We start from the raw sequence: 21132 nt of genomic DNA on the forward strand, positions 1-21132 counted from the left end.
GAAGCTTTGTATTCAGATTTTAGATGATTTAATATAACTGGATAAAATGTTACTTTCATAGTCTGAACATGAAGCATATCTGTTCTATATGTCATGTTAATAACATCACACACATTCTCTAACTTTATACATTTTCTTTTTTCTTTCAGAGTGCATCTTAAAGGACAGAACATCGGAGGAACCAGGTGAGTCCTGATGATGTCACCCTCTGCCTGTCACGCACTCAGGTTGACCCCACAGACCTGATACCACTCAGGAATATTTAAAGTATTTCTAATTCACTTCAGTGGACTTTATTCTTCAGTTTGTGACGTAAAGACTCACAACACGTCAGTTTAAAGGAATCAATCAAAGCTTTTTGTACGTTAATATAACCACCACACCTAGCAGCTCTGATGAAGGGGGTTCAGGTCAGGTGGTCTACAGGGTCCTTCAACATGTCAGCCTGCTGGGAAAAATAATCTGATTTATCATTGAGAGACATGAATTTAGCTTCTCTATTCCTCCTTTTATAAACCTCTTTAATCAGATATGTGATGACCAGAGGATTCACATGATTACATTTCTGACGCTGTAAAGAACCTGAATAATTTCTTATTTATTCCCTGTTCACAGTTGCATGTCGAGAGCCGAGCCATTCAGGAGCTTCTCCTGAACCTAAAGTGGAGTGGAGGGACAGTTCTGGAAACATCCTTCATGCTGAAGAACCACAAGTCACTAAAAATGAAGATGGCAGCTACCACATCATCCTCCAAACGACTGTGACCAAGACCGACACCTACAGCTGTGTGGTCACACAGGACGCCATCTGTCGTCAGATCAACTCTAGCAACTATGTGTACATCCAAGGTGAGATTCTCCTTCATAATAATTAAATGTGTCTTTGTTTTAGCGTGCTCAGACTCAGGTCAGAGTGATTCAGCTCAAAGCAGTGTATACAGGGATTCAGTCCCATTGAGCCATCAGGTAAATGTGTCCACCTGAGAGCAACGCTCAAATCTAAACTGGGACTCTGTTTGATGAATCACCAGTGACAGGAGAGATAATGAACTGGGACCATTGAGAAATCACCTAAGTCCCAGTGAGCTGTAGTGAATATATCTATATATACCGTAAATTCCGGACTATAAGTCGCTACTTTTTTGTCACATTTTGAACACTGCGGCTTTTACAAGGATGCGGCTTCTTTATGGATTTTTGTTGGGGGACAATGAGCTTCTGCCGCAAAAACATTTCACCTCGTCACGTCGGATCTTAATATCAGTCATTTTGCGCTTCATGCACGCACCATCATCATGGAAAACACATGGAGAAATACATATGATGCAGCTTTCAAGTTAAAGGCGATTGACCTGGCTGTCAAAGGAAATAGAGCGGCTGCACGTAAAGTTGACACTGACAGCAACAACAAAAAAGAGACTGAGGAAGTGAGTAATGAAGTCATTCTGAGGCAGTGAATGGATGGACTTTTTCTTGTGAAATGTATTACTGTATTAAGGTAATCTTTTTCATCAGCCGTGTTACAGACATGTTCGATAAAGGATTTCCAGTAGGCTTCATATTTGCAGATGTTACCGTTAGCCTACGTATTTAATTAAAAGTTAAAACAATATTTTTGTGTCACGTCTTTCTGTGTAAATAGCTCTGTTACAATGTGGACACCTGCGGCTTATAATCAAGTGCGGCTTATATATGTTCAAATACATTTATTTACTTATTATTAGCCGGTGCGGCTTATATCCAGGTGCGCTCAATAGTCCGGAATTTACGGTATATATATAAATGACTGTCTACAAAATATGTTGCACAATATTAATTATTTCATATCAATAAAAAAAAAAAAACTCACATCAATTAGGTTCACAGATCTTGTCTGAATAGAACAGAAACGTCTGATTGGCTACAGACGATTCACTGCTGAATGTTTGAGAATCGAGCTTCACACAAGACAGTTTGTATGAAACGTAACCAGATTCAAATCTGTTTTTAATGAAAACTGTAAATACTTTTTATAGAAAAAAATAATATATTTTATTTGTTTGATGGCGCCTTTCCCTCCCCTGTCCTGTTCACCCTGTATACCTCTGACTTCCAGTATAACTCTGAGCTCTGCCACATGCAGAAATACTCGGACGACACTGCGATAGTTGGTCGTGTCAGGGATGGACAGGAGGAGGAGTCCAGGAGCCTGATCGAGGACTTTGTGACGTGGTGCAGTGCCAACCATCTGCAACTAAACACCTCCAAGACCAAAGAGATGGTGGTGGACTTCCGAAGGAACAAACCACATCTAGAACCTGTTTCCATCGGGGGGGTCGACGTGGAGGTGGTCAGGACCTACGGGTATCTGGGGCTGCAACTGGATGACAAACTGGACTGGTCGCCTAACATGGACACTACCTGCAGGAAGGGACAGAGTCGTCTGTACTTCCTGAGAAGGCTGGGGTCCTTCAACATCTGCAAAAAGCTGCTGCAGATGTTCTACCAGTCTGTGGTGTCCAGCGTCCTCTTCTACGCCGTGGTGTGCTGGGGAGGAAGCTGCAAGAAGAGGGACGCAGCATGCCTGGACAGACTGGTGAGGAGGGCCGGCTCTGTGGTGGGTACAGAGCTGGACTCACTGGTGACAGTGGTAGAGAGGAGGACTCTGGACAAAGTGCTCTCCATCACGTCCCTGAACCTTTTAGTTCTATGAAGAGAAGTCCCTGAACCTTTTAGTTCTATGAAGAGAAGTCCCTGAACCTTTTAGTTCTGGGGATCTTTGATGGAAAAGGGTCTTTAGAAACATCAGCTCCTCATCAAACCTGGACTACTTTCAGCTTCTACTCACTGTGGAGGACAGCTCTCTCAACTAAACGCATATCAAGACTGTATACCCAGCACTACAACATGTTGATGCTCCATTCACTGACTTTACTGTTTTCATGGAAACGAACTGATTCACTCTCATGTTTGTGTTTCAGTTCAAGTGACGGTGAAAGAAGACAGTTATGTGGTGTTACCGTGTTCCCTCAGCACCAAGGAGAACATCCAGACCACGGTCTTTGACTGGAAGAAAGGCGGTCAGGATGTGTTCTTTTACAATGGAAGAGATTTTAACAGTCAGCTTGAAGGTCGAGTGTCACATTTTAACGAGGAGCTGAAGAACGGTAACGCCTCCATAAAGATCAGGAAGACGAAGGTGGCCGACAGTGGAGTCTACACCTGTATTTTTCGTCATCTGATCTCATCTCATCCTCCTCAGCAGTTCACCATTGAGCTGGTTGTTGGTGAGTTTTTTTTATTTTTATTTTTTTTATTATATTTAAAAGCATTGTTAGTAAGATGACAGGTTTAAGAGTCACTGATGAACTTTATTTATTTTCTGCACAAACGAGATGTGACGTGATTCAGGGAGTTTTTAAGGGAACATTGGGGAGAGAGAGACAGACAGACAGACAGACAGACAGACAGACAGACAGACAGACAGACAGACAGACAGACAGACAGACAGACAGACAGAGAGAGAGGAAAGATGCCACAGGTCGGGTTTGAATCTGGTCCACCTGCTTCAAGGACTAAAGCCTGTGTACATGTGGAGTTCAAACTAACCACTTGTCCACCAGCATCCCGCTCCTTTTTTTTTTTTTTTTTTTTTTTTTTACACTTTTTATTTATTCATTTTTTGCAATAAACAACAACAACAACAACAAAAAATAAGCAGGTGGGGTCTGGGGGGGGGGAAATTACCGTAAGTCAAGGTAAGAGGGTACAGGTACAAGGCACATTTTTTAAATAGTTTTACAGGTTTCACCAAGAGAACTAAAGACATGATAGTTAAGAGTCCAAATGGTTGTGGCAGTCCCATTTCTCCCAGTATTTCTCCCCTTTCTCTTTCTTCAGACGAAGTGAGAATGTCATCTTTTCCATTGAGCGAATGGAGTTGATTATATTTATAAGAAGGGCAGTGGTGGGGGGTGTCCTCTGAAGCCAGCACTTCGTTATCGCTTTCTTGCTTGCAGCCAAAAAGATCTTCAGGAGGTATTTGTCACTTTTACAGAGATCACTGGGGATTTTACCCAGGTAGAGGAAAGTAAAAGAAAAATCTAGTTCCTGGTCTAGAGTCTCTGATATTAAATGTCCCACTCCTCTCCAGAATGGCTGAATATGTGGGCATGACCAAAAGATATGAGCATGGTCCGCTGAAGTCAATCCACACTCCCTCCAGCAATAACACAGGGACCCAGTTGATTTGGATTTTTGGGAAGGAGTTATAAAAAAGCGGATCAGATTTTTCCAACAAAAATCTCTCCAAAAGAAGGAGTTAGTGGTGGAACACTGAGTTAACCATGCTTGATGCCACTCTTCTTCTGATAATACTATGTTAATATCTTTTTCCCAACGTTGTTTTATGTAGACAGTTGAATTTTTGTTCATTGAAGTGAGACCCTTATATAGTTTGCCTACGATGACTTTAGAGTTTTCTGAATTATATGCTTCAACAAGTATCTGTGTTATTTTTGAGGGTTCAACTGAGTCTGTGCTCCCTATTTCCTGTTGAAAGAAATGGCGAATCTGTAAGTACCAGTAAAAATCCTCCTTGCCTAACTCAAATGATTGGCATAAACCCTCAAAAGTATTACATTTTCCCTTTGTAGTCATTCGGCATAGGGATGTGATACCGCGTTGAGCCCATTGTTTAAATCTATGGTCCTGTGATGCTGGGAGGAAGTGCGGATCATACGCCGGCCAGCTCAACAACCTGATCTCCCTCTGCAGCCCAAATCTCTTGACCACCTGTAACCATGTCCTCACTGAGAAAACAACAAATTGATTATGTAATTGAAATACCTCATTCATTCTGTTAAGGCATCCCAGTACTGACTGTATAGGTATATCCATTAAAGATAGTTCAATGTCTTTCCATTTTGCCACATAGGCTGGGTTGCACCAACATACCAGGGGTCTCAACTGGGCCGACAGGTAGTAGTCTCTAAAACAAGGCAGGGACACGCCCCCCCTCTCACCAGGCAGCTGTAGTGTTGAATATCTCACTCTGGGTCTTTTATTATTCCAAATGAATCTAGACAAGTGTTTATCCCAATCTCTAAATTGTTTAAGAGACACCTCTACTGGGAGTGCAGTAAATAAGTATAATAGTCTGGGGAGAATATTCATTTTAATTGTCCTTATTCTGCTGCCTAGGTCAAGGGGGAGCAAGTCCCATCTATCCAGGTCCTCGTATATCTTCAAATTAATGTGCTTATAGTTGGCATCATACAACTGTGACGGGTCCTTTGTTAAAAAAAACACCCAGGTACCTAATGTGTCGCTGAAGCCAGTCAAATTTATGCTTATCCATAAGTTCCTGCGAGGGGGCGTAATTAAAAGTTAAAACTTGGGTTTTCTGGACATTAACTGCATAACCAGAGTATCTTCCATACGTCTCCAAAATGTTCATAAGCAGTGGGACACCAGATTCAGGCTTTTGGAGTGTTATCAATACGTCGTCCGCATATAGGCAAATTTTGTTCTCCACGCTTCCTATATGTATGCCCTCTAGGGCATTATCTTCTCTAATAGTTTGGGCCAGTGGTTCTATGAAAAGATTGAAAAGTGATGGGCTGAGTGGACAGCCCTGTCTACATCCTCGTTGCAATCTTATTGGATTTGAAAGGCTTCCATTAATTTTAATCCTTACTGTTGGGGAGGAATAGATTGTTCTTATACTTTGTATGAATGGTTTACAAAATCCAAATCTGGTCATTACTTGAAATAAGAAATCCCAGCCGACCGAATCAAATGCCTTCTCAGCATCAAGGCTGAGAAGGACCGCACCAACTTTCTCTTTAGAAATATAGTCAATTATATGGAGGGCTCTTCTTATATTATCATGTGTCTGCCTGTTCCTTGTAAAGCCAGTCTGGTCTTCGTCTATCAGGGAGGGCATTACTGTTTCCAGTCGCTTAGCTAATATGGCTGCGTATATTTTGTAATCAGTGTTTAGGACGCTAATTGGTCTGTAGCTTTTACAGTCCATTCTATCTTTGCCCTCCTTGGGTATCACTGAAATAAACGCCTCTTTCCATGATGGTGGGGGGGCCCCATCTTTCAGAGTATAATTGAATGAGGCTTTCAGTAAAGGGAGTAATGGTTCTCTCAAGTTCTTATACCATTCAGAGGGGAATCCATCACAACCTGTGGATTTGTTTGTTCTGAGACCTGAAATTACATTGTCTATTTCCTCTGTTGAGATTTCAGATATAAGTTTTTCATTTTGATTTTTACCAATACAAGGGAGGTCTAATGAGTCAAGAAAGTCTTGGATTGTTAGTTCGTCTGCCTTATCTGGTTGTGTATATAATGATTTGTAGTACGATACAAAGGCTTCCTGGATTCCTTCCAGTCTGGCAGTTATCTTATTTGTTAAAGGGTCTCTAATTTTATGAATAGAAGATTCAGCTTGTTGTTTCCTAAGTCTCCATGCAAGTAATTTGGATGCTTTGGGTCCTGCTTCATAATACCTCTGTTTCATATGTCTAAGTTGTTTTTCAATTTCTTCACTATAGATTTTGTCAAGCTCCTGTTTAACTGGTCTCATTTGTTCAAGTATAGTAGGGTCGCTATTAATGCTATGAGCTTGCTCCAGTTTCTTTAGTTGTTCTTGCAAATCTAGCAGCTTTTTAGCTTTTATCTTTTTCAAACTTGCGGATTTGGCTATGATTTCCCCTCTAAGGTATGCCTTGGCCGCATCCCATAGGATGGCAGGACTGACTTCTCCATTATCATTGTATTCCAAATATATTTTCAGTTTGTCCCTCATTTCTTTTTTAAACGTGTCACTGTTCAGTAGACCTGTGTTCAATCTCCAGAGTGTAATTTTTGGTCTCCCCTCCAGATGTAATTTCAGGTTTATTCCAGAATGATCAGAGATGTCCCTCTGTCCAATTTTGCAGCCCTTCACTTTATGACGATCTTTTTTAAACATGAGGAAATAATCAATTCTTGAGTGAATATTATGTCTTGCAGAGTAAAAAGTGAATTCTCTATCAGATCGGTGTAAATGCCGCCATATGTCTATTAGTCCTAATTCCTCCAGTAGCCTATTTACTTGTTTTTCAAGAGGGTTCCCCTTTCTCAGTCTGTTAGTTGAGTCTAGTTTAGAGTTCAAAAGTATGTTAAGGTCCCCTGCACATATAAGGGTACCATAAGTTTCAGTGGCAATCAAACTGAATATTTTCTTAAAAAAGGTGAAATTGCTGCCTGGGGTGGCGTATATGTTGCATAGAGTGACCTCTTTGTGTTCTAATTTCCCCTTTACTAACACATATCTACCCTCTTTGTCTTTGTGTTCAGAAATAAGTTCAAAACAAACAGAATTTGAGATCAAAATAGCAGTTCCTCTCTTCTTTCCTGTTCTATCAGAAGAGAAAAAGGAATTTCTAAAGCCCATTTTCTTCAACTTCTCATGTTCTGCACTGGACAAATGTGTTTCTTGCCAGAAGGCCACATTTATTTTTTCCCGTTTCAGCGTGGCAATTAACTTACTTCTTTTAATGGGACTGTTAACACCATTGACATTCAATGACTGTATATTATAGTTCTGCATATGTAATACATTTTTTGAGCATTTCTCCCTGTACCAATAAAATCAAAAAACCCAGACCTCAGATAACAAAAACAACAGGACAGAACTTTCACAGAACCTAGAACAAGAACAACAAGAAAACATAACAGAGCTTCCAGATCAGAGAGTTCCCTGTAACCTCTCTGTGTGGAGGGGGAGATAGCCACAAGGTGGGGCCCCTCAGTAGTCCAAAAGAAAAAAATGAAAAAAGAGGTGGTAGATTGTTAGCATCGGCTCGTTATTGTATCAGTATATGGGGGGGGAGTAGGGGTCTTATGGTGAGCCATTATGTTTATGTTAAGTCAGAAAAGAGGAAAGCAATGACAGATTCCCATAAGTACGGGAGATGAAAAACACTACTCATCCATCACTCTGCGTCCTCTCCGGTGGGCCTCTGGAATCCTCGGAGCTTCTCCCGAATGCTTTCCTGGTAGTCGTGCGCGTTCCCGGTGCGTCGCATACTCACTGTGTTCCAAGGCAGGAGTTTGTTGATGGTTTCCACGGTGATGTCTTTGGATCAGCTCGCCGGTACGGGTCCCACGGTGAAGCCCCGCTTCTTTAAATCTGCCGCTGCTTCCTCTGGGCTGTTGTACGTGACTGTACCCGAGTCGAAGTGCACGCGCATTCGGGTCAGAGGGGTCTGAAAGCGGATCCCTTTTCCTTTAAGTGCTTGTTTAATCGGAATATATTCCTTTCTCTTCCGCTGTACAGCTTCAGCATAGTTGTGATCAAAAAACACTCGCCTCTCCTGAACGTGGATCTTTTTCTTCCAAGCTGCTTGCAGGATTTTCTCTTTAACTGTAAACCGTGAGCGCGGGGGGGCACCGGGAGGTGGCGGTGGGGCCAGGGCCCTATGTGCTCTCTCAATTCCCAGGCTCTTCTCCGCGCTAGAACTCAAAATGTCCCCCATTTCTGACTGGATCAAGTTTTCCACCAAGCACAACATGGAGGTGCCCTCCGCGTTTTCCGGGATACCATAAATCCGAATGTTGTTTCGTCGGGAGCGCCCTTCCAAATCGGTGACCTTGGCCTGAAGTGACTTTTGGTTATTAAGCAGCTGGATGAGAGTGTCCCTCACTCCATTATCCCATTTCTCTCTCCCTGCCATGCTCTCCTCCACTCCTCCCAAACGTTCGGCGACCTCTTCTATCTTGTCCGTGGCGACTTTGACTTTTTGGTTGATTTCGTTAGTTAGCTCGTCCATGTGGGCTTTCATGTCATCTCTTAAACTGAGTCGAACCTGCGCCAGTTCTTTTTTCATTTCTAATTTAAGGTCCAGCATACTCTCAGCCATTACCTCACCCACCACCTGGCGAAGAGAGGCGAGAGAAGCAGGCGAAGGTCCATCCATTGCGCCGTCGCCATTTTCACCCGTGCTAGCTTTAGTCGGGTCGCCGTCTTTTTGTGTTTCTGGCTCCTCATTACTCCGAGACAAGACTTTTGTCTTCTTTTTTATTTTATCCCCGCTCATTATAAGTTGTCTCAATCACTTTCACCGGGTTAAGAAGTCGAGTTAAAGAGTTTTATTTCTGCCGATGCGGGAGCAACTTTCGGGAGCAACCTGAATTTCCCTCGGGATCAATAAAGTATCTATCTATCTATCTATCTATATATCTTTCTATGCTGCCATCTTGGTCGCCGAGCCACTGGAAGTCCAGCATCCGGCTCTTTGACTCTTATTACAAACAAGTCTCCTCTCTCCTGCTGCAGCTTCAGCTGGTTTATAAAGTCAGAGACTGAAGCTTTGTATTCAGATTTTAGATGATTTAATATAACTGGATAAAATGTTACTTTCTTTTTTTTATAATTCTTTATTTAGGATCATTGCATTTCCAACACATTGTCATTGCAGGTTACTTTCTTTCACAGTCTGATCCATTATTCTTTTTCTTTTTCTTTTTTTTTTTTGTACATCGTATTACAACATTAAACGGAACAAAACTTGGGGTGTGATACAAAATTATAAAGAAGGGAGAAAGAGAAGAGGAAAAACCTAACCAAACAAAGAAGAACAGAAACACAGTTTAATAGGTTTCCACATCCCTCCCCTCCCCCTCAAACATAGGCCGGGCATCTCGGGGTAATATACATTTTCCACGTCTTCCAAATTTCCTCAAATTTACAGTCCTAGAGTCTCACAGAGAAAGTAATTCTTTCCATTACATATATTTCATGTATAATGTCATACCATTCTTTAATAGATGGAGTATTTGGTTTAAGCCATTTCCTTGTGACTGCTTTCCTCGCTGCTGCACTCAGTATTCCAAACACTTTCTTAGTTGTAATATTTGTGTTCGTTGAAGTTAGTAGTCCAAAAAAAAGTTCGTCCCAATTAAAGATTATTTTTGTCCCAAATATAATTCCTAATTCGAAATGGACCTTGCACCAAAAAGAGTGTACCTTTGGACAGTCCCAAAACATGTGATAGTGATTAGCATCCTGAGAGCCACATTTCCTCCAGCAGCTGGTGGTACCTGAAATAGTAAGATGATTGAGCAGGGGTAATAAAATATCTACAAAGAGTCTTCCAGCCAAAAGTCCTCCAGAGAAGTGAGCTTGAGATTCTCCATTGAGCTTCACAATATTCAGTCCATACTTCCCCTGGGATGCACTTATTATACTCCTTTTCCCATTTTTGTTTGATATATGTGCTGTCTACTGTTTTGATACCCTGGAGCCCTTTGTAAAGTCTTGATATCACTTTAAGCCCTGAGTCGTCCTTATATGCACTAATAAAGATTTTCAGTAGGTCATTTTCAAAAGCAGCTCTACTTTGTGTCATGGAACTGTTTATGTGATGACGTATCTGCAAAAATCTAAAAAAATCAGTATTTTTTAAGCCATGTAATCTTTTAAGTGTCTGAAAATCATTCATTTTGCCCCGGTCAAAGAAAGTACAATATGATGAGAGACCCCGATGTGCCCATCCCTTATAACTTATGTCCAACTTGTTTGGGGTGAAGTCTATATCATGAGAGCACCACTTAAGAATTTTTATCTCTTCCAATAAATTATTTTTAGTGATAACATTTAACCAAATCTTCAGAGGTAAGTTGATCCAATTATTACCTAAGTCGACAAAATTTTTAATTAGTCTCTTATCTCCTAACCTCGCCTGAATAGGAACCGCTCCGGACACATTCTCTTCAATTTCCTTCCATCTGGCTTGGTAGTCAGAGTTGCACCAACAATAGAGGATCCTTAGCTGGGCGGCTTTATAATAGTCCTTAAGACAGGGGAGTGCAAGTCCACCCCTCTTCTTTGTCAACTGAAGTATATGAAATTTTATCCGAGGTTTTCTTCCATGCCAAATGTATCGTGATATTAATTTATCCCATTCATTAAATTGTTTGTCAGTTATTTCAATTGGGAGAGTTTGAAACAAATACAGGATTCTCGGCAAAATATTCATCTTTACTGACTCAATTCTCGACTCAAAGCTTAGTATCGGTATCAAATTCCATCTTGTTATGTCCTCCTTTAATTTTTGACTTAGTTGGATAAAGTTGAAAGCATATAGGTTTGTAAGGTCTTTTGGTATGTTAACCCCCAGGTATCTTATGTGGTCTTGGTCCCACTTTAGTTCGATTAGATTTTATGGTCTGGCTTGGCTTGTATTGAAAACTTAGCACTTGAGTCTTTTTAATATTTAAACTGTAGCCTGAGACAGAGCCAAAAACATCCAAAAAGGATAACAATTTCAAAATTGAGCTCTCTGGGTTTGTCAAATAAATTAAAACGTCATCCGCAAATAATGAGATTTTATGTTCCTGGTTAGACATTTTTATACCTGCAATTTTATTATCCTGCACGATCCCCTGTCTCAGCGCTTCAATAAACATTGCAAAGAGTAGTGGACTAATTGGGCAACCCTGTCTAGTCCCTCTTTCCAGGTCAAATGAGTTTGATATGGCCCCATTAATTTTTATTCTTGCCCTTGGATTGCTATATAATGCTTGAATAGTTTTAATAACAGTCTGATGGAAACCAAATTTCTGTAGTACTCTATAAAGAAACTCCCAACTAACTCGATCGAACGCCTTTTCTGCATCGAGACTCAATAATACTGCCTGAATTTTATTTTCAACTATATGATCAATCACATGTAGTGTTCGGCGAATATTATCCTGTGTCTGCCTTTGTTGAATGAAACCTGTCTGATCTAGACTTATTATCTCGGGAAGGATATCTTCAATTCTTTTTGCCAATATATGGGTAAAGATCTTATAATCTTGGTTCAGTACACTTATCGGTCGATAGTTTCCACACTCAAATTTGTCTTTCCCCTCTTTTGGTATCAGAGAGATCACTGCCTCTTTCCATGAGGGGGGAGTTATGCCTGTTTTTATCACGTGGTTATATGTGGCCTTCATCATAGGGATCAGATGGACTTTCATTTCCTTGTACCACTCTGATGGGAAACCGTCCGGCCCTGGTGCTTTATTGGGTTTTAAATGCAATATTGCCCTTTTAATTTCTTCATCCGTAATTTCACTTATAAGAAGTTTATTTTGTTCATCCCTCACTTTGGGTAATTTTATCAGGTCAAAAAAGGCTTCCATCTTTAATTCATCTATTTTAGGTTGTGTATATCCATTTTTGAAAAAACTTACAAATGATTGCTGGATTTCTTTTGCCTTGTAGTGTGTGGAGTTTGTTAGAGGATCCCTTATTTTAAATATTGTGTTCTCAGCCTGCTGTTTTTGTAATTTGTAGGCTAGGAATTTAGCCGATTTCCCCCCTGCCTCGTAATATCTTTGTTTTAGAAAGATCATCTTCTTTTTAATATCATTTGAATATATTTCGTTTAATTCATTCTTCTTCCGGTCTATTTCTTTTTTGGTTTCTTCATTTAATGTCTCTTTATGCATGTTCTCTAATTTCTTTAAATCCGTTTGTAAACGTTCCAATTTTTCTTTCCTCTGCTTTTTTAGTTTGGAGCTGTATCCTATAATTTCCCCTCTAAGCACAGCTTTAGATGCGTCCCAGAGAATCAGAGGAGATACTTCCCCATTATCATTTTCCTCAAAATAATTTTGGAGATCTGTTTTTAGTTGCTCCCTCATCTGGCTTAGAATTCCAGTATTTAGCCTCCAAATTGCATTTTTCTTTTCAAAGCCTAATCTTAACTCCATCAAAATGGGTGCGTGATCTGACAAGTCCATGTTCCCTATGCTACAATTCATCACCCTTTCTAAATCCCTTTGAAACATGAAAAAATAGTCAATTCTGGAGTATACCGAGTGAGGGTGGGGGAAAAAAAGTATAGTCCCTCTTTTTTGGATTCAGATCTCTCCATATGTCTAAGAGTCCGAGCTCCCCCATCATTAATTTTATATTTCTGGCTGTATTCTTTTCTTTTGAGTGATATGGTTTCGATGTATCTAAGGTTGGATGTAGTCTAACATTAAAGTCTCCTCCACAAATAAAGACGCCCTGTGCCTCTGGGATCAATAGATCAAAAATGTGCTTATAAAATTTCCAATCAGATCCTGGAGGGGCGTAAATATTCAAAAAGGTGACCAGAACGCCTTGCAGGTTTCCCCGGACCAGTACAAATCTCCCATCTATGTCCCTTTTTTCATATAAACACTCGAAGTTTAGTTTACTAGCAATTAACGTTGCCACCCCTCTTTTGGAGCCCTGACTGCAGGAGGAGGAGTACTGGTTAAATCTCCATCTCTTGAGTTTTTCATGCTCCGTTACATTTAGGTGAGTTTCTTGAAGGAAAGCCACATCTATTTCTTCCCTCTTTAATTTTGCCATAACTTTACTCCTCTTAATCGGATTCCCAAGACCGTTTACATTGTAAGTTGCTATTTTAAGTGACTGGATGTTTTGCATTGTGAGATACAAAGTATATTTTGATGCCCTTCAGCCCTATGCATAAATTAAATTTTACACCCCTGGTGCTACAATGAACCGTAGCCATCCCGTGAACAATGAACAGTAATACATTAATAAACCAAGGAAACCATTTGTCAACATTAACTTCCAAAGATAAGGCCATTCTAATGGCCTTGTGACTCAGATGGAACTTGAGTGTAGAGGGAAAATCTCTTGTCCCTAGTGTTGGGGGAGAGCCCTCTTCAGCCTTTAAGCTGATATTTAGGTCCATAATATCCAGTAATGGCTGGCCCGACACATTATTTGTCCTCGATATGCCCTTAAATATATCTCACTGACACATTCAGTCATAACTGGAAGAAAAGTTTGTTAAGGTAGTCAGACACGTACCCGCATTGTCCTCAAAAATTAGCTCTGACACATCACATTAAGAGGATTTATCCATCGTTCTGGCGGCGGAAGGCCTGGAGCCGCTCCTTGAAACCCTGCCAAAAGAAAAGAATACAGCCAGAGGTTTCCCGGTTACCCCGTCTCCTGGTGGATCGCCATGTCAGCTGGTTAATCTGGTCCAGGAGGGACGTCGGCTTCTTCACCACCGTCACCGGTATCCCCCTCTCTGCCATGTCCGCCGTTGCTTCTTCAACCGAGTTGTACATCACCGTACCATCCTCATAGTGCACTCTCATTCTGGCCGGGAAGGGTGTCTGGAATCGGATGTTTTTTTCTTTCAGCGCCGCTTTGGCTTCTGCGTACGCTCTTCTTTTCCTCAGCAGCTCCGGTGCGTAGTCGTGGTCCAGGTGGATTCGCGACCCCTGAAAATCAAAACCTTTCTTCTGCCATGCTCGTTTAATGACATCCTCTTTCATCTTATAGCTCGAGAACTTGACCACAAATGATCTCGGCGGTGCTCCGGCCGGCGGCTTAGTGGCTAGCGCCCTGTGCGCCCTCTCAATATTTAACACTATAAATGGTGGGAGCTCAAGACCCTTCATTAACAAACCCTCCAAAAAAGTTGTCACCGACGTTGCACTTTCTTCAGCTCCTTCTTTAACCCCGTGAATCCTCACATTGTCACGTCGCGAACGTCCTTCTAGGTCCATCAACTTAGCCTCTGTTTGCATCTGAAGTTTCACTAGCTCCGCTAAAACCGTCTCTGAGGATTGGATGCGGGTCTCGGCTGTATCCATTCGTTCCTCCGCTTCCTCCATTCTTTTGTCGATTTTCTTAATGTCCTCTCTTATGCCGTTAAATTGTTGGCCGAAATCCCGTCTAAGTTCCCGGAGTTCTGTCAGGATTAAGCCCAGGCTAGCTTCCTGGCTCGGCTCATCTGCCGTGTCATCTTGCGGGACGTCCTCCATGTTGCTAACACTGCTAGCTTGTGACAGCTCGCCTTCCTCTTCCTCGTCGTATTTATTTCTTTGTGTTAGTCTTTTCTTCGCTTTTTGGGGCATGTTCTTTCCCCTGCTGTGTCCCCACTTGTTGTAGCACTTCTTCAAGAAAATTCGAGTTATATACGGACACTTTTGATTCCCACTGTCGGGAGCCTATTGCTCTATGCTGCCATTGTGTACTGCGCCAGACCGGAAGTTCGGATAAAATGTTACTTTCATAGTCTGAACATGAAGCATATCTGCTCTATATGTCATGTTAATAACATCACACACATTCTCTAACTTTATATATTTTCTTTTTTCTTTCAGAGTGCATCTTAAAGGACAGAACATCGGAGGAACCAGGTGAGTCCTGATGATGTCACCCTCTGCCTGTCACGCGCTCAGGTTGACCCCACAGACCTGATACCACTCAGGAATATTTAAAGTATTTCTAATTCACTTCAGTGGACTTTATTCTTCAGTTTGTGACGTAAAGACTCACAACACGTCAGTTTAAAGGAATCAATCAAAGCTTTTTGTACGTTAATATAACCACCACACCTAGCAGCTCTGATGAAGGGGGTTCAGGTCAGGTGGTCTACAGGGTCCTTCAACATGTCAGCCTGCTGGGAAAAATAATCTGATTTATCATTGAGACATGAATTTAGCTTCTCTATTCCTCCTTTTATAAACCTCTTTAATCAGATATGTGATGACCAGAGGATTCACATGATTACATTTCTGATGCTGTAAAGAACCTGAATAATTTCTTATTTATTCCCTGTTCACAGTTGCATGTCGAGAGCCGAGCCGTTCAGGAGCTTCTCCTGAACCTAAAGTGGAGTGGAGGGACAGTTCTGGAAACATCCTTCATGCTGAAGAACCACAAGTCACTAAAAATGAAGATGGCAGCTACCACATCATCCTCCAAACGACTGTGACCAAGACCGACACCTACAGCTGTGTGGTCACACAGGACGCCATCTGTCATCAGATCAACTCTAGCAACTATGTGTACATCCAAGGTGAGATTCTCCTTCATAATAATTAAATGTGTCTTTGTTTTAGCGTGCTCAGACTCAGGTCAGAGTGATTCAGCTCAAAGCAGTGTATACAGGGATTCAGTCCCATTGAGCCATCAGGTAAATGTGTCCACCTGAGAGCAACGCTCAAATCTAAACTGGGACTCTGTTTGATGAATCACCAGTGACAGGAGAGATAATGAACTGGGACCATTGAGAAATCACCAAAGTCCCAGTGAGCTGTAGTGAATATATCTATATATATACCGTAAATTCCGGACTATAAGTCGCTACTTTTTTGTCACATTTTGAACACTGCAGCTTTTACAAGGATGCGGCTTATTTATGGATTTTTGTTGGGGGACAATGAGCTTCTGCCGCAAAAACATTTCACCTCGTCACGTCGGATCTTAATATCAGTCATTTTGCGCTTCATGCACGCACCATCATCATGGAAAACACATGGAGAAATACATATGATGCAGCTTTCAAGTTAAAGGCGATTGACCTGGCTGTCAAAGGAAATAGAGCTGCTGCACGTAAAGTTGACACTGACAGCGACAACAAAAAAGAGACTGAGGAAGTGAGTAATGAAGTCATTCTGAGGCAGTGAATGGATGGACTTTTTCTTGTGAAATGTATTACTGTATTAAGGTCATCTTTTTCATCAGCCATGTTACAGACATGTTCGATAAAGGATTTCCAGTAGGCTTCGTATTTGCAGATGTTACCGTTAGCCTACGTATTTAATTAAAAGTTAAAACAATATTTTTGTGTCACGTCTTTCTGTGTAAATAGCTCTGTTACAATGTGGACACCTGCGGCTTATAATCAAGTGCGGCTTATATATGTTCAAATACATTTATTTACTTATTATTAGCCGGTGCGGCTTATATCCAGGTGCGCTCAATAGTCCGGAATTTACGGTATATATATAAATGACTGTCTACAAAATATGTTGCACAATATTAATTATTTCATATCAATAAAAAAAAAAAACTCACATCAATTAGGTTCACAGATCTTGTCTGAATAGAACAGAAACGTCTGATTGGCTACAGACGATTCACTGCTGAATGTTTGAGAATCGAGCTTCACACAAGACAGTTTGTATGAAACGTAACCAGATCCAAATCTGTTTTTAATGAAAACTGTAAATACTTTTTATAGAAAAAAATAATATATTTTATTTGTTTGATGGCGCCTTTCCCTCCCCTGTCCTGTTCACCCTGTATACCTCTGACTTCCAGTATAACTCTGAGCTCTGCCACATGCAGAAATACTCGGACGACACTGCGATAGTTGGTTGTGTCAGGGATGGACAGGAGGAGGAGTCCAGGAGCCTGATCGAGGACTTTGTGACGTGGTGCAGTGCCAACCATCTGCAACTAAACACCTCCAAGACCAAAGAGATGGTGGTGGACTTCCGAAGGAACAAACCACATCTAGAACCTGTTTCCATCGGGGGGGTCGACGTGGAGGTGGTCAGGACCTACGGGTATCTGGGGCTGCAACTGGATGACAAGCTGGACTGGTCGCCTAACATGGACACTACCTGCAGGAAGGGACAGAGTCGTCTGTACTTCCTGAGAAGGCTGGGGTCCTTCAACATCTGCAAAAAGCTGCTGCAGATGTTCTACCAGTCTGTGGTGTCCAGCGTCCTCTTCTACGCAGTGGTGTGCTGGGGAGGAAGCTGCAAGAAGAGGGACGCAGCACGCCTGGACAGATTGGTGAGGAGGGCCGGCTCTGTGGTGGGTACAGAGCTGGACTCACTGGTGACAGTGGTAGAGAGGAGGACTCTGGACAAAATGCTCTCCATCACGTCCCTGAACCTTTTAGTTCTATGAAGAGAAGTCCCTGAACCTTTTAGTTCTATGAAGAGAAGTTCCTGAACCTTTTAGTTCTATGAAGAGAAGTCCCTGAACCTTTTAGTTCTATGAAGAGAAGTTCCTGAACCTTTTAGTTCTTGGAAGAGAAGTCCCTGAACCTTTTAGTTCTGGGGATCTTTGATGGAAAAGGGTCTTTAGAAACATCAGCTCCTCATCAAACCTGGACTACTTTCAGCTTCTACTCACTGTGGAGGACAGCTCTCTCAACTTAACACATATCAAGACTGTATACCCAGCACTACAACATGTTGATGCTCCATTCACTGACTTTACTGTTTTCATGGAAACGAACTGATTCACTCTCATGTTTGTGTTTCAGTTCAAGTGACGGTGAAAGAAGACAGTTATGCTGTGTTACCGTGTTCCCTCAGCACCAAGGAGAACATCCAGACCAGTTTTTAAGGGAACATTGGGGACAGAGAGAGAGAGAGACAGACAGACAGACAGACAGACAGACAGACAGACAGACAGACAGACAGAGAGAGAGGAAAGATGCCACAGGTCGGGTTTGAATCTGGTCCACCTGCTTCAAGGACTAAAGCCTGTGTACATGTGGAGTTCAAACTAACCACTTGTCCACCAGCATCCGGCTCTTTGACTCTTATTACAAACAAGTCTCCTCTCTCCTGCTGCAGCTTCAGCTGGTTTATAAAGTCAGAGACTGAAGCTTTGTATTCAGATTTTAGATGATTTAATATAACTGGATAAAATGTTACTTTCATAGTCTGAACATGAAGCATATCTGCTCTATATGTCATGTTAATAACATCACACACATTCTCTAACTTTATATATTTTCTTTTTTCTTTCAGAGTGCATCTTAACATGTTGACATTCTTTACATTACCATATATTTTTGCCTCTCGATGTAACAGTTTTAGTTTGTTTATGCTGATTGGATGTTACGAGGCAGACACATGTTCATATCATCAGGAGAAAGTAAAGACTCTGAGGGTTCATGTAGTGTGTTAGCCTTTCTTGAATCCTCGATTCAGGACGTGTGATAAATGATTTATCAGACAAAAAAGTTTTCTTTTGCTTTTTTTTCTTTATTTCCATTTTTGGTTGAAATGTTCAGGATATTTGACTCAAGTTGTCTATAATATCTGTATGAAGCATGTCCAGCAGGTGTCCACAGAGCACTCTTAAACTTTTATAAAGTTACCAAAATAAGATAATTCACCACACTTTAGCTGTGTCCCATTCCAGAGGTTGCAGCCTTCGGAGGGCGTGGCCTTCGCGGTCCACGAAGGCACGTCCTCCGTGGACCGCGAAGGCTGATCCACGCGGTCTCCGAAATGAGACGGTCTGGTCTTCCTACTTGCGTCACTAACTGTTCGGTCTCCTAGCAACCCTGAGAGTGTCCGTTTTTTGATTGCACCATTTTATCAACACAACTCAACCGCAAACACCTAATTTTTATATTTATATTTATTTTATATTTACAATGGAGCCAGGAGATATAATGAATTTATTTGCTTTGATAGTAAAGTTTTTTATGATTCTGAAAAAGAGAGAGAGGGAGAATTATATGCGCCGACGTGTGCTTTATCTCCGGCTGAGTCAGCACCATGGACAGGTGAGTTTACCTTCAGATTGGTTAACATGTTTGTACTTTAGCTTTAATTTGATCCTTAACTTTAAGCTTAGTTAGTTAACAACAACAACAAACGTAGTTTATATGGCTTATCAATCAATAAACCTTTAGTTGTATAGTGCCAATTAATTCACAAGTGTTATCTCTAGCGCTATCTAAAGACAAAAAGCAGGTATCTCAGCTTTTCCACATTTAATCAAGTTATTGTTTATAATGAATTTCCTTCTCTGTGTTTTCCCAATAGGCTAATCCTCGTACATACTGCAGGATAAACCTGAGCATACCTGTGCTGGACAGGTTTTTCAACCAGCAGGAAGACACACGGCCTGATTTCCGGCTTAGCAGGGAGGCTCTGCAAGTGCTGCTGGGCCTTCTCTACCAGGATCAGAGACACGGATGGGGTGCTACAATTGAGACCCTGGTGTTCCTCTTCTGGCTGGCAAGTGGAACATCGTACAGGGTGGTCTCCAGAGCCTTTGGGATTCCTCGTTCCACTGTCCACCGCATCGTTCACAGGATGACTGAGGAGGTGGTGGCCATTCGCCACCAGGTCATCCACTTCCCCACCACTCCTCAAGACCTGGAGGCAGTTTCCCGTGGGTTTGCAGGGCTGGCGAGACACAGGGCCTTCAGAGGAGCAGCTGGAGCGATAGACGGCTACCATGTCCGCATCAAGCCACCGGGCGGCCCTGATGGTCAGTGCTATGGGAACAGAAAACTATTCCCTTCCATCATCCTGCAGGCTGTTTGTGACCATCAGGGCCGTTTCAAGGACACGTATGTGGGCTGGCCTGGGTCTGTGCATGATGCACGAGTGCTCAGGCACAGCCCACTCTATAGGCGTGGACTCTACCCTCCTCCAGGGCAGTTCATCCTGGCAGACGGGGGGTACCCGTGCCTCCAACACCCACTTCCCCTCGTCACTCCCTACAAACAGCCTGTACGAGGTGTGGGAGCCCAGCGCTTCAACGTCTGTCACTCCAGGGCACGCTCCATTATAGAGCATGCTTTTGGGATGATGAAGACGAGGTTCCGTGCCATCTTCCTGCAATGTACCACATGTAAGTAATCATTTAATAGGACATTTTACAATTGTTAATAACAATAAATCAAACGGGAGGATTTATTTTTCAGGTGCTATAATCTTTTCCTTTATTTAGCATTTACTATTTCAGGTCATAACAGCATGTGCCATCCTCCACAACATCTGCCTCGGGGCAGGTGACATCGTGGCCCCAGAGGATGAGGCTGAGGAGGATGGGGCAGAGGATGAGGGGGAGGACGGTTTGAAGGCAGTCAGTGGTGCTCCCTGGCGGGACCAGCTGTCTGCAGAGATGTCTGCCCTGGAGGAGGTACCACCAGACCACCAATATTTGTGACATGGCAGCCGTCAATCAAACCCGGTCATTGGACGATGCGGTGGACAGTGTAGAATCCCAAACACTCTGGAGACCACCACTTGCCAGCCAGAAGAGTGTCTCCATTTCCTGGTAGAAGGCCCAGCAGCATTAAAATCAGGCCGTGTTTCCGGCTGTCCAGCACAGGCAGAGCCAGGTTTATCCTGTAGTATACATTTTGTTTTTAATCAAAATAAATGTAAATAACAGATTAATGTACATAATATATTGATATTAAGATTTTAAATTACATTGATTTTACTTTTGTTTTTTTTATTTATTAATAAATCAAAGTTTAATTTATATTCTGCTGGTGGTTTTCATTGTAGCTATACCAGTTCATGTTGATAATTGACACAATAGAGGTTACATTTTGGACAGTATAATACTGTGAAACATGGTTA

The 21132-nt window shown here is 41.9% G+C and overlaps 1 protein-coding gene across 1 annotated transcript; it reads left to right on the forward strand.

Moving 5' to 3' along the window:
* The first annotated feature begins 18919 nt into the window (after positions 1-18919).
* On the forward strand, positions 18920-20609 carry LOC306824513 (uncharacterized protein). Its single transcript, XM_079344691.1, has 3 exons — positions 18920-19313; positions 19576-20026; positions 20507-20609. The coding sequence occupies exons 1-3, from the start codon at positions 19182-19184 to the stop codon at positions 20554-20556; spliced, it is 633 nt and encodes a 210-aa protein (XP_079200817.1). The 5' UTR covers positions 18920-19181; the 3' UTR covers positions 20557-20609.
* Positions 20610-21132: the final 523 nt, after the last annotated feature.

The sequence above is a fragment of the Symphodus melops genome (assembly GCF_947650265.1).
Source record: "Symphodus melops genome assembly, chromosome: 5".
NCBI lineage: Eukaryota > Metazoa > Chordata > Actinopteri > Labriformes > Labridae > Symphodus > Symphodus melops.

Bases quoted from the DNA above. Each gene is read 5' to 3' on its own strand.
- LOC306824513 (XM_079344691.1), top strand. From the start codon at position 19,182: ATGGAGCCAGGAGATATAATGAATTTATTTGCTTTGATAGTAAAGTTT. The intron at 19,314-19,575 runs GTGAGTTTACCT...TTTTCCCAATAG, and splicing joins TGAGTCAGCACCATGGACAG to GCTAATCCTCGTACATACTG. The intron at 20,027-20,506 runs GTCAGTGCTATG...TTACTATTTCAG, and splicing joins GCCACCGGGCGGCCCTGATG to GTCATAACAGCATGTGCCAT.